The sequence below is a fragment of the Mixophyes fleayi genome, chromosome 2, assembly GCF_038048845.1.
Source record: "Mixophyes fleayi isolate aMixFle1 chromosome 2, aMixFle1.hap1, whole genome shotgun sequence".
Lineage (NCBI taxonomy): Eukaryota > Metazoa > Chordata > Amphibia > Anura > Limnodynastidae > Mixophyes > Mixophyes fleayi.
Genome location: NC_134403.1, coordinates 308,154,911 through 308,167,640, shown reverse-complemented (window position 1 = coordinate 308,167,640; position 12,730 = coordinate 308,154,911). Strand labels below are relative to the sequence as shown.

Genomic DNA, 12,730 nt, shown 5'->3' with positions numbered 1-12,730 from the left:
AGTTAAGATGAAAATCCATCTTGACTTCACTCTTATCTCCCCGTTTCTTCTTAAAAATAAGCATCTTAACTTTTGCACAAGATAAGATCACTAATGAATCAGGCCCTAGGTTCTTCCCACACTAGGTAATTGGCTGCTATTAAATTGACTTTAGTTTCTCTCTGTCATTATTGGCCGTTATGTGAGAACTGATTCAATCATAGACATCTGTTAAAACACATGCAGTAGGTTAGTATGATAATCAATGCACTTTTATAATAAACAGTATAACCCTGATAGATGTATTTTTTATTTACAATAAATAAATTAATCTGGTTTGTCTAGTTAGCCAGACATGTGGCTATTTTGTCAGCTTGGCCAATCTAGACACAATTGGCCCTAAAATTGTCATTTGTGTGTGGCCTCAATGACTGCCTGGGTATTAATAGTACCCGGCTTAAATGATTTTGAGTACAGTCATCTGCTGACCGCATTAATGGGGTTTTATGCAATCAAGTAATTTGTTCTCCCAAAACTATCACCTAGATAAATAATCAGATTGAACACAAATCAGGATGTTTGGTGGTCAGGTTTAATGTCTAGATCTTATTATGTTGCCAGCTTCTCATTGCTTTTTCATGATAAATAAGTGCCTGCCCTGCAAGATAGCTCTTCCACTGACAGATCCTGGAGCAAGGAGGTGTAACCATAACAGGTACACGTTAAATAGTTCTGCTCTCCCAAAGCTCACAATAGCAAATTTCCTATAATAATATCATGAAACATGCAAATGTGTAGGGTAATGTATACTCAACTTGAAATAAAAATAATATCAGTATATCAATATAAGTCACTGAAAGCCAAGTGCTTTATACTGGTTACAGGTCTCTGGATGAATTCAGTTTTCATTAAAGTATGCAGTCAGCATTAATGAAGTCAATATGTGCCTGCCATTGTGATTGTGAAAAATCTTTGTAAGTAATATATTAATCTACCAGTTATTATTGTAGGGATTAAGTTAGAATTCTGACTGTCAATGTCATTACAAAGCATCTAAATAACAGGCAAGTGCAAATAATAGAAACAAATTATATGTATAGGAAACACATTAAAATAAAATAAACAATATGAGACCTTAGAGTGTATAAATATCAAAGGGTTGTAATGCTGAATATTGAAGTCATGATGTCACCTCTTTGTGATTATAGCATTAATATTTACATTATATTATAGGACTATTATTAATGTTATCCTTGATGATGATGATTATTATTATTATTCTACCATATATTTTATATTATTTACACATCAGACTAATCTCGTTTACAAGAGTAACAGTATACCATCCAGAGAGTTAGTGTGGTAAAGTGCAATGCCCCTGAAATGTAATATACAATAACGCTATACACAGGTTGTCACCTCCAAATGCTAACATGTGATGCTTAATCATTCCACTCACATACGTCATCATTCAATATAAAGCTTCATTTTGCAAAAATATGCATGCAAAAGGCTTCAGGTTTTGTTAAACATATAGTTGTTTTTTTTTTGCTTTTTTATTCTGAGTGGCTCACTTTCCCATCGGAGAGCTCGGAAAAGTGGAGACAATGAAACAACATTACACAGGTACGGTAGCATTGATTTAAAGGTCTGAGAAACCTCTACAGTTAATAAGTTAAATAAAGGGTTTTTACATAAATATTTTGCTCGGAACCGTGTGGTATCTACAACACAGATAGAATTCTACAATTTGACAAACGTTTACAACACTACACTGAGTGCAATTCTTTTATAACATTTCAAATATACAAAGTTCTTTTCCTTTTTTTTTTAATAACAATGTTATGTACATAATCAGTAATCACAGTTTAGTGACTTAAACAGTCCATAAATCTGACAGTTCGTTTCCCTTTGGTTTGGTATGAAAAAAACCTTGGTTGGTGTATGATAAACAAAATAATACAATAGAGAATATACAGCTCTTTTAAGTGCACTGACTATATAATTAAACTAAATGTATTTACGCATCAATTTTACTGCGTGGAGCAGAATTTTAAGTCCTGTATAAGTTAACTTTAGTTCTACCAAAAGGATAGAGTCTCTCTAAGCAATTCTGGCAGATGAAGAGATAGAAAAACATGATATCTGAACGTGATAGGGGTGTAAGCATTTTGGGAATGTCATATCTTAGGAACAAAATTTATGCATTGCCAAAAGAAGAAAAAAATGAATTGGCTTTTTTTTCTTGCTTAAATACACCAATTTGCGCATACTATGATGTCGTGTTGAAATGTGCAGGGAATTAGCAGTTGATGATGTACAGTACCAAGGTTTACTGCTCAGGAGCTGCATAATGTTTTTACACTCATTATTACTGTAATAGCGCATGGCAAGTCGCGAGACAAGGATGCTGTATTATTCTTCGAGTAGGGCACGCAAAGTCCAATAGTCACTGGTCCACGTTAGTTTTGCTTCCTTTTCATTTGGTCTTGGTGGGATACTTGGGGAGGTGCTCTCGGCTTAGCATACCTCTTTCCCTGTGCTGTTCCCGGGGATTATGTTGAGCTGTGTGAGTTGTGCTGCGTGCTCTTTGGCTTTTAGCCTGAGAGCTGCTATGCTAGACGCACGTCTGTCTGCTGCTGCTGTTGCTGGGTCTGATAACCCACTGGATTGCACTGCGCTTTCCATGCTGGGACTGGGTTGTCTAAGAAGAGCAGCGGCAGTGGAAGCACTAGTTAGAGGAGCCATGGTGGAGAACAGTCTGCAAGGCAAATATACAATTGTGTTCAGAGATAGGCAATTTATCCCATAAGCGTTTAACAACATGCCCTTTTTGTACATGTACTATTAATTTGTGCGCTTCAAAATGACGCATATCATTAAAACACTTCTGTAACATTTCACAAACTGTAACAAGCACAGGACTCTGGCAACATTTTGCTGATTGTAGCAGAGATTTGCAGATAGTCTCGGGCCTGATTTTGAGTTGGGAGCAAATAAAATGAGCAATTTTGCACCTGGACAAACCATGTTACAAGGCAATTGACTTGCTTTTGCACACAAGGAAAATAACGGCTCTTTTTTCTTCTAGCACACAAATACTTGATAGCTTTAATTTTACACCAATATTTAAAGTTGACCTATGATGTGCCTCCCCCTCTATTGCAACATGGTTTTGCCCAGGTGCAAATTTGCTCCTTTTCTTTGATTTGCTCCTATCTCAAAATCAGGCCCCATGACTTCCCACCTTCTCCACCTTCTGGTGAACTACAAATCTTAGAGCATTTGGGTACTTTTAGTTAAACAACAGCTATAGAGTTAGTATATTTATGTTTATTGGCTACATTTCCCTAGTAAAGTCAATGACACCTGTCATTGTCATTACAAAGGCTCTAGTTCCTTCCAAGTTATGCAAAAGAGAATGATCTGCTTTCAACCAGGCCATGCTGAAACGTAAAATACATGTTTTGGTGTTCTATTATAACTTCAAGTACATTACAATAGAATATATTTCAGTACAATTACACTTTAAATATTATACGAGACGTCCAAAGAATACTGATATGGTAGAGTAGCCATTACGAATGTACAGTTTTATAGGTCATCTATATCTGAAAACTTGCTTTGTACACGACGCAGAGCTTAACAACAGTCTCTAAGCACTGGTGGCCTTTTCTAGTAATAGTTATATATATTTTTTTGTCTAGCAGCTGAATGTCAAATATCCATCAGCAGTCTAGCATCCTAGTTGAATGACAGAAGAGCAATTATACTTTGGATGTTTTACTGCTTTCCCCACAGAAGCCACCAAACTACAGGTGACAGGCCTAGGAGACACACGGAGATTTATAGACTCTCTATTAGCCATGGTTGTGATCATCAGCTTCCTTGCTGTGATATTTGAAAACTCTTGGATCTGCTACTGAGAGATACAAGTCTGTAGCACCGTGAGCAAAGCAATGACAGCACTAGACAGACGTTAAGGAGATTTGCACATTACACTGTTGCAAGTCAGAGGGAACACACAATCCTCACATGAGCTATGAAAATGTCGAGGGAGAAACATGCACACACGAAAACGTAACACTTTATGAAGACAACAACAAGGTGACCTCCCCAGATGTTAAGTGGATTGGTGTCTAATTAGCTAGTGAAGCTTTTCCAGTAATACTAGGTGGGGAATGCCTATGTGAGAATCTGTTCATTCAGCAGACTTTTGGAATAATTCCAATTATGTAATGTCAGATGAGCACAGCTAATTGGGATTTATGTCATAACACTTTAATCTAGAGTCCATATATACATTTTGCTACGATTGTTTGATAAGAATTCCCAATCAGTTAGTAATATTTTATTTGAAGCAAGCTCTTAGAGAGAACGTCCAGCCAGAAGGCGGCTAACCATTTTTATTGGTTTAAATTGACTTTTACAACATAAGGTGTCATAGAAACTCATCTGTGTTATAACAATAATGAAGAACAAGATGACGGATACATGCAGTCTAACTGTTGACAGTCGTGTGTGGTGCATTCATTGTATGCCTCAACATATACAGTATAAGCTGACAACCTATGTGTCTCCAACTATTGTAGAACTACAAGTCCCAGCGTGGGCGACAAGCCTCTAGCTGTTAGATGATGGCTTAGTCTCGCAGCTCCACATTACTGGAATCTCTCACAAATCACAAAAGCCAGAAAGCTAATTGTAGTTGTGAGAAAGTTCTGCACCATTGCGGGCCAGAATGAAACCACAAATCCAGATAGCTGTAAGTTAATAAAAAGGTCCAGCCCAGGAAAGAGATTACCAGATTTGCACTTTTTTGGGCTTTGCCTAAGAACCATTTATTTTAAAACCTACTAAATTTGGAATTGTATTAAATAAAGGAGAACAGGGCGTGTGACGACATTGAACACCCACAGAACCACTAATCATGACGTCATTAATGTTCCTATACATATGATAATTGTATTTGTATCACAACCAAGAACAATTGTGTCATACTCTACAAAGGTGAAATATTACCTGCCAAACGCAGGGCTGATGAAGGCTGGGTGCCGAAATACAGCTGCCCCCAGGAAGGTGCTTAGTCCTAGTGGGGTCCCACTCGGTGGTAATGATGTAGAGCCTGGTGGAGGAGGTAGACTGGGAAAGGCGGCAGCTGCCGCGGCAGCGGCGGCAGTCCAGGCTGAGTCCAAGGCATGATGGTGGGGAGGAAATGGACTGGCATCAAGGTATGGGCTTAGCGGATGACTGGCTGACAAAGGGCCAGGAAAAGGCAGACCTGGGGCATGTGTCTGGGCACCAGCTTTTTCCCTCTTTCTCCACTTTGCTCTTCGATTTTGGAACCACACCTAGAATCCAAAAGAGACCAACATTACACCATGTTAACTTTTAGGTCCTATGGTTTCAACTATGCAATCTTAATAATGTGTTTGTGAGATTATACCCTCCTGAATGAAAGGTTTACAGTGAAAATGCCTATTTTTTGCTTATTTTAGCACTAAGACAATGCCGGTGCACTGACCCACTCACCAAGTCTAAATACATTTTTATTCTCAGTAAAGAGATTCGTAATTTATTGAACTGCCTGCAGAATGACCGCCAGAGTATAATGATTGGTTAGACCTTCCCAAGAATCAAGGATTGCTTGATTAACAAGAGCAGGATTGTACTGCAGGTGATTGTGCCCAAACATGAGGTATCACATGGCAGTAACTGATGTCACAAGCCTGTATTATAGAAAAATAATCCGTGGATGGCTATTTTACTGATGAGCTGCACTAAAGAGGGGGAAAATCATCTGATGATTCACGGTCACTATCCCAGTGTTCACTGCGCTTAGAATCATTGCTGATTTGCAACTGTGTTCTGGTGGTTATTAATGGATATTGCAATTACATAAGTTGGATACTATAAAAATAGTAGTATAATATGATTAGTGCTACATAAAAATATTTCTCTCTATATTTTAATATCACCGAATTATGCCTATGCTACGTGTCTTCCGACATGCAACTCAGATTGAACATATTTAAACTGGAGCCCGGAAATTAAGTTTGATTGATTAACGCTTCTTGATTTTACGGACGCTAATAGGCCTACTTACAGGCTTATAGGGAATGGCAAGTCTATTATATAGATAGGACAGCAGCTCCCTGTAGCACTGTAATATGCTGTGGATTATTGTGGTCCAGCAATGGTTAACTGACGGATTGATCATTTATAGATGCGAACAGTAAACAAATGGAATCAGAGATAAGTACGAAACGGTGATAAATAACCCTCAGTATTAACATAGATGGGCTGAGAATACATTTGTCCTTTCTTGTAAATTATAAGCGCACTGACAACAGGGCGGCAATCACCCAATAAACCTGCTCGTAAAATCCTCATTACCGCTGTATAAATATAACATTGTGCACTCTCCCTCATATTAAATCGCTAACGTGTCATAAATGCTAAATGGCTACTCATTCTTAAACAATAACCCTATATATATATATATATATATATATATATATATATATATATATATATATGTGTGTGTGTGTGTATATATAAAAACTACACACACACACACACATATATCTATATATATATATATATATATATATATATATATATATATATATATATATATATATTATTCTGACAATATTACATTATTTGGTTGCACATTCCACAACAATAGATTGTATGTTAGAAAAAATATGAGTGATAGGCACAGACACCCATTTTGATGAAATATATAATACATTAGTTGACATTTTTGGCAATTTTGGAAAAAGTCTGGTTGAATTGCTCTGGCCCTGAAAATTGTTTAGTGTTTTAAATTGATTTTACTCAGACTTGTATTAGTTTACTATCATGAAAGATGGAATCTCCTAAACTTGTTTATTTTTTTTAATTATGACTCCCAAAATATGAATGCCATACGTCTAAATTAACAAGATTGATAAACAAATCCATGTAAGTATTTCGTTTATAATACTTATCACAACATGTAGCACAAATATGTAATTATATATTAAACATCTATCTTTAGTTACACTGTAAGCGATATAAATTTAACATCCACTTATTATCTCGCTGTATGGTGATATTTTGATTTTGCTTTTCCGTCACTCTTCTTAAAAGTTATTTAACTTTCCCACCAATGTTCCGCTAATGCTGAAATACTGACTTGCTGTCAAATCCCTGTTTGACAATGGAGAAATGTGTCAACAAAAAGAGGGAGACATGCCAGATTAGCCCTCCTAATGCAAGAAGCTGTTGTGTATTAAATGAGCCATATGGAATTTATTATGCTTTATCAGTCCTTGATTGTAACTGTAAAGTGATTTGCTCAGCTTCAAACCCAGAGACATCTGTTTTCTGTTGGCAATCAGGGCATCCCAATGTTTATCGTCTCTTTGGTTATGAGACGTGGGTTAGGAAATGCACTCTGGTATGGAGCTCTAATAGCATTGCACTCACTTACAGGGCCAGCTATTAGATCAATGCAGGGTTATTGCTATAAAAAAAAAAATGGGAAATCAAATAGCATTAGCTAGCTCCTATTGCAAGCTTGATGGGGAAATCAAACAGCCCTTTGCCATGAAATAGCCCTGTTTGTTCTAGCACTAAGTGTGCTTTTATGAAGCCCTATTGGAGGTTTAATCACAGCCAAATACCTGCTTTCTGTTGAGCAGTGAGGGTTGTCTAACAACCAGTGCTTTTTTCTCTCTCGCTTTCTATTAAAAACGACTTACAACTTACGTATTTTTGGCAATGTATGCGTAAATGAGTTTTGTATTTTTAATGTCCATCCATGTACTGGCATATCTCATGCCACCTGCCCTCCTCCCACTTACCCCAAGCATCAACCCATCAGGTTTGGCGCTATAGACACTGTTTTCAACTTCGGATTACTCCCCAGTGGCCTTCAAACTTACTCCTTAATTTATCAAAGGTGGAATGTAATAATTGCACGTTGTTTGATTAATTAATTCTTGGACTCATGGGAGATTGATTTGTTTTCAGTTTAGCATTTAGTCAGTGATTGCAGACAGCGGTGACATTGGGGATTCTATAAATAGGTTGTAAATGCCACATATGTTTATTGGAGCAGCTGGGGATTAGGGAGAAGATTTAAGGTAGACAGTATCCCCTCTTGTACATATACGCCCCTTAATGTCAGGACTCACCTGCACCCTGGCTTCAGTCAGATCCAGGCGCATCGCTAGCTCCTCTCTTTAAAACACAAAGGTGGACAAGACATACTATCAGATAAATACCCTGCAGCAGTTATATATTCACTACAACACAAAATGTTGCCGTACATCATATAACATGAAAAATTAAATATGTCGATTTACATTGGGGGAAAAATTCGCAATAATAATAATAATAATAATAATAATAATAATGCTACTACTACTACTACTACTACTACTAATAATAAAATAAAGTCATTGTGGTGTATATTATTTTTGATGTTTCCTCTCATCTAGACTGTATAACTTGTAATAAAAATATGCTTCAATTTATTATGAGGTTAATAGAGACTGTTACTAAATATTTAATCATTCCGCTGAAAAATAGACCTTCCAAGAGAAAAACGAATTTTGGAGAAAATGTATTTCGTTTTTATTCTTTCTTTTTTTTTTTTTTTAAACTTTACAATTAAAAGTAATTGTTATGCTTTCTAAACGTTTGGTTGAGCTTGGTGTTTTGAGTCGAAGTGCAGTGAATTATTTTCTGACACAAACATTACAGTACAATATTTTTGCATAACATTACTGTAAGAAACTGCATACACTCTAATTTGATAGTGACCCAAGTATTTGTTTTCATGTTTTACAGCTCAAAATAAATACAAATGTATATTTTTAAGATTATTTATACTTTAGCTCACGTGATCTATCTATCGATCTCCTTTATAGTACATATTTGTACATCATTATATAGGGCAATTTAATAAGAATTTGATAGTTTAATGAAATGACTCAAATTGTTTATATTGGGTTCAATTTATCTGTACTATATCACTGTATACTACTAAATCTCTATCTCACATGCTGAGTCCTTCTTGCACTAATGGGTTTAAACACTAACACTCGCACTAATGGGTATCTTCTAGTGTAGGAACCGTTGAAATAAATGACAATGATCAGGTGTCTAGGGAATGATCTAGATATGAGGATTGCCGAGCAGACGAGTCCTTCTATCTACACACAGTGTAACTGATCTCCTGCATCGCTGACATAAGGAGATAAAAATACATCGGTGCGTTATGCATTTGGCCAATGATATTAAAATCACTCTTCTCTTGGAATTATACAAATTGATTGTATGTGAGCCTGTTCATAAAAATAAGAAGTATCAAATAATTTAAGAACAGTAACGAGGCACAAAATGCATGAAAGTAAACAGAAAGTTTACATTTAAGTAAAGGGAATGCTATTATTTATTTTTTGGCATAAACTATAGCTCAGTATTAGCCTGTTGTGGAACTTCTGCTGCCAGTTCCACAAAATTTTGAATCACACAGGTTGCCTACCTCTCTGGAAAACATATAAATCCACTGCCACTCAAATGCCAGACATGTAAGAAACTCAAGACTTATGACATTAACCCCTATCCCTCATGCACCCATTTACCTAGTGAAGACATCCGGATAGTGGGTCTTCTGGAAGGCCCTCTCTAGTTCTTCCAGTTGGTAGCTGGTGAAGGTAGTTCTATACCTCCTCTGTTTCCTCTTTAGCATGCCCTCCTCTGAGTCACTGCCAGCTGACAGGCAAACACTGTCCTCACCATCTTTGACATCTCCATCTGAAGTATGGAGTAGAAGTTCCTCTTTAGGAGACATGTCTCCATCAGGTCCACATCCAGGCTGCTGCTGCTGTTGTTGTTGTTGCTGCTGTTGGAATTGGGGGTGCTGCTCTTTCAGGAGTCCCCGACTAGAATTGCTGGTGTTGTTATTATTGTGCTGCTTATCGGTTATATCCTCTTCTTCTTCATCCTCCTCATCTTCTTCATCCTCCTCGTCCTCCTCATCTCCTGGGTTTTGAGATAGTGCCCCCAGCCTGTCCTGCAGAGAGGCACAAGCAGTGGCAGAGCCAGGTTGATGCTGCTGCTGTAGACCATCAGGGCTCTGGTCGTCTCGCAGCAGGGGGGCGCTGTTTTCTCTGTAGGACTTGCTGCGGCTGATGCTGACCTGCGGGGCCTGGCTGATCTTGAGACTGTGGTTATCCCAGCCGCTCTCCGCTGCACCTCCTAAAAGTAAAAGGCGGTCACTTTTATCCGACCTGGGTACTCCAGACCTGGCATCAGGAAGAGACTGAATATGTAACCGGCCAGCTGCTCCCACAGGACCATACAACCTCCTTAATTTCGGAGGTAGATGTAGTTCAGTCTCAAAAGAATTGTTCTTTGGGGAACCTTAATGGGAAAGGTTGGGGATTACAAAAAAGAGGTTTAAGAATATTATTACACGTTTGGTTACAAAAGCATAATGTATCTCGCAGAATAAGGGACTCTCAAATTGCAGATTTACATATTCCAATATAAATAAAAAGTCAGTGAAATAATAATATTTTAAATATCAGATCAGCTCAATATATATATATATATATATATATATATATATATATATATATATATATATATATATATATATATATACATACACCTATATTTAAATGTGGATCTGTATTACGCTGTATTTATAAAGAGCTATAAGGATAATAATCTAGAATTGCACTCCCGATATAGTAAAAAAAAAAAAATATTTTCATGGCATATCTGTGCGCTTGATTGAATGTTATAGTTAACATAACACTTTTGAAAGAATCGTTCTGGTAATTGGATACCTCTGGAAATGGTCTAATTACTGTCAACAAGGAATTTCAACACATGTACAAGTAGATTTCACCTCCAACCCACTATATGTTTATTAAAGGCACATCTCAGAAGATATAGTTACATCCACATGGACACATTATTGATAGTATTATAGGACAACCTTCTCTTATAATAGTTTAGCAGTAGATGCGGCTTTATCAAATAAAAAGAAGACAGCACACAATGATTCACCGATAAGAACTACAGTTTAAATTGCTAATTTGCAAACAGCCATAAAGCAGAAATATATATATATATATATATATATATATATATATATATATATATATATATATATATTTAGTTTCAGAAAGGGTTTATTTAAAGCAAAGTAAGCACATTAATAAAGACCATAATTTAATATGTGTCTATGAGTGTATATACATTAGTAGGCACAATATATATTTGTGCCTATATAGTTCTCTCTGTGTATAATGTTACTAAGACAGGTCCTTGTGTTGACAGCGCTCCCGTTGAAACACAAAATATATTGCTAGTTACAAACTTCAGCGCTATGAACTGCGTATTTGATGTAAACTAGGTTCTTCATTTTTACTGAACTCAAAATTTCGGCCTACAAATATATATTTTTTAATTGCAATTGAAATAAATTATAAAGAAATACAGTGTTATAAAAGATAGTATATTTGCTTTAGGAATTTCTTCATATGAGTTTGTGATCTGAAAAGAAATTCTATTTCTCTGTATATAGTTCGCAATCTGTGTGTCAGTCTTATCAGATACTATATGAAGTTGCCTACATGTGTCAGTATGAGAAGTTATGTTTGAGTTGTTCAGACAGACAAGCAGGCCTATACTTTAATTCAGTAAGACTAGAGCACCATAGCACTGTGTTCAGACTTTCTTACCTTCCAAACTTTTGTCCTGATCAGTCCTGTTAGTCAGAGTGGGTAAACTCTGATTACTCAGTAGTCTCATTTTGCAAGGGCTTCTCCTGCCCAGAATACTGTCTATACAGTATGAGGAGAGCAGGGTAGGAGATTTACTTTTGCAGTCCGGCCTTTCATTTGTCTCCTCGTGATATTGGTTGCTCATGTTTGTACTCTGCTTGCTGTCTGTTCTTCTGTGCGCTGGTATATTGTAGACTGAATTTCAGGGTTGCTGCTGCTGGATGTGAGAGTGTGTGAGCCTATAGGGCTTGCAGGATCCCACAACATCAGTCCCTTCTCTCCCCTCTTCCTGATCAGGGCACCAGTAAGTAGTGTAGTGAAGTGCACAGCTCAGCTCCTGAGCCCCTCTCCTCCACGTGTTACAAGGAGCTACTGGATTGGCTCACATAGACTCTGCTACTCTTCATACACAGATTAGCCAATGGCTGTCAGCAAAGTCAGGACTGGAGCCCCTCATTATAATGGATTCATCAGCAAAGTGCTATTATTGCCTGCTATTCCATATTAAATATTTTAACCCCAAGGTCAGGATAGTGAGAAGAGATTTGGATGTATAAATAATACCCACATATAAATCTTATTTTGAAAAAGTGTGATTGATTTTATTAGCACATAATTTTGAACATAGGTAAGCTTTCCATAAAATAATGTTACCGCCATGCCTTATTCAGGCGAAAGGCATATGTTAAAACAATCAACCAAACAAAAACCAAAACAAACAAACAAGCTAACACACATAAGTAAAATCTATATACCGAAAACACATGCCTAGCTAATATGTATATATATATATATATATATATATATATATATATATATATATATATATATATATATATATATATATGTACACACACACGCATATATATAATATCTGTGTGTGTGTGTTAATATATTAGTGTCACATCATTAGCTGATCGCTAGATTTAAGATAAAATGTTACTCTTGATTTTTTT

At 36.6% G+C, this 12,730-nt stretch overlaps 1 protein-coding gene across 1 annotated transcript; it reads right to left on the bottom strand.

The window, feature by feature from the left end:
* Positions 1 to 1,516: 1,516 nt before the first annotated feature.
* ARX (aristaless related homeobox) lies at positions 1,517 to 12,152 on the bottom strand. Its single transcript, XM_075196515.1, has 5 exons — positions 11,733 to 12,152; positions 9,621 to 10,401; positions 8,166 to 8,211; positions 5,002 to 5,330; positions 1,517 to 2,740 (listed from the first exon to the last, which is right to left on the bottom strand). The coding sequence occupies exons 1-5, from the start codon at positions 11,917 to 11,919 to the stop codon at positions 2,500 to 2,502; spliced, it is 1,584 nt and encodes a 527-aa protein (XP_075052616.1). The 5' UTR covers positions 11,920 to 12,152; the 3' UTR covers positions 1,517 to 2,499.
* Positions 12,153 to 12,730: the final 578 nt, after the last annotated feature.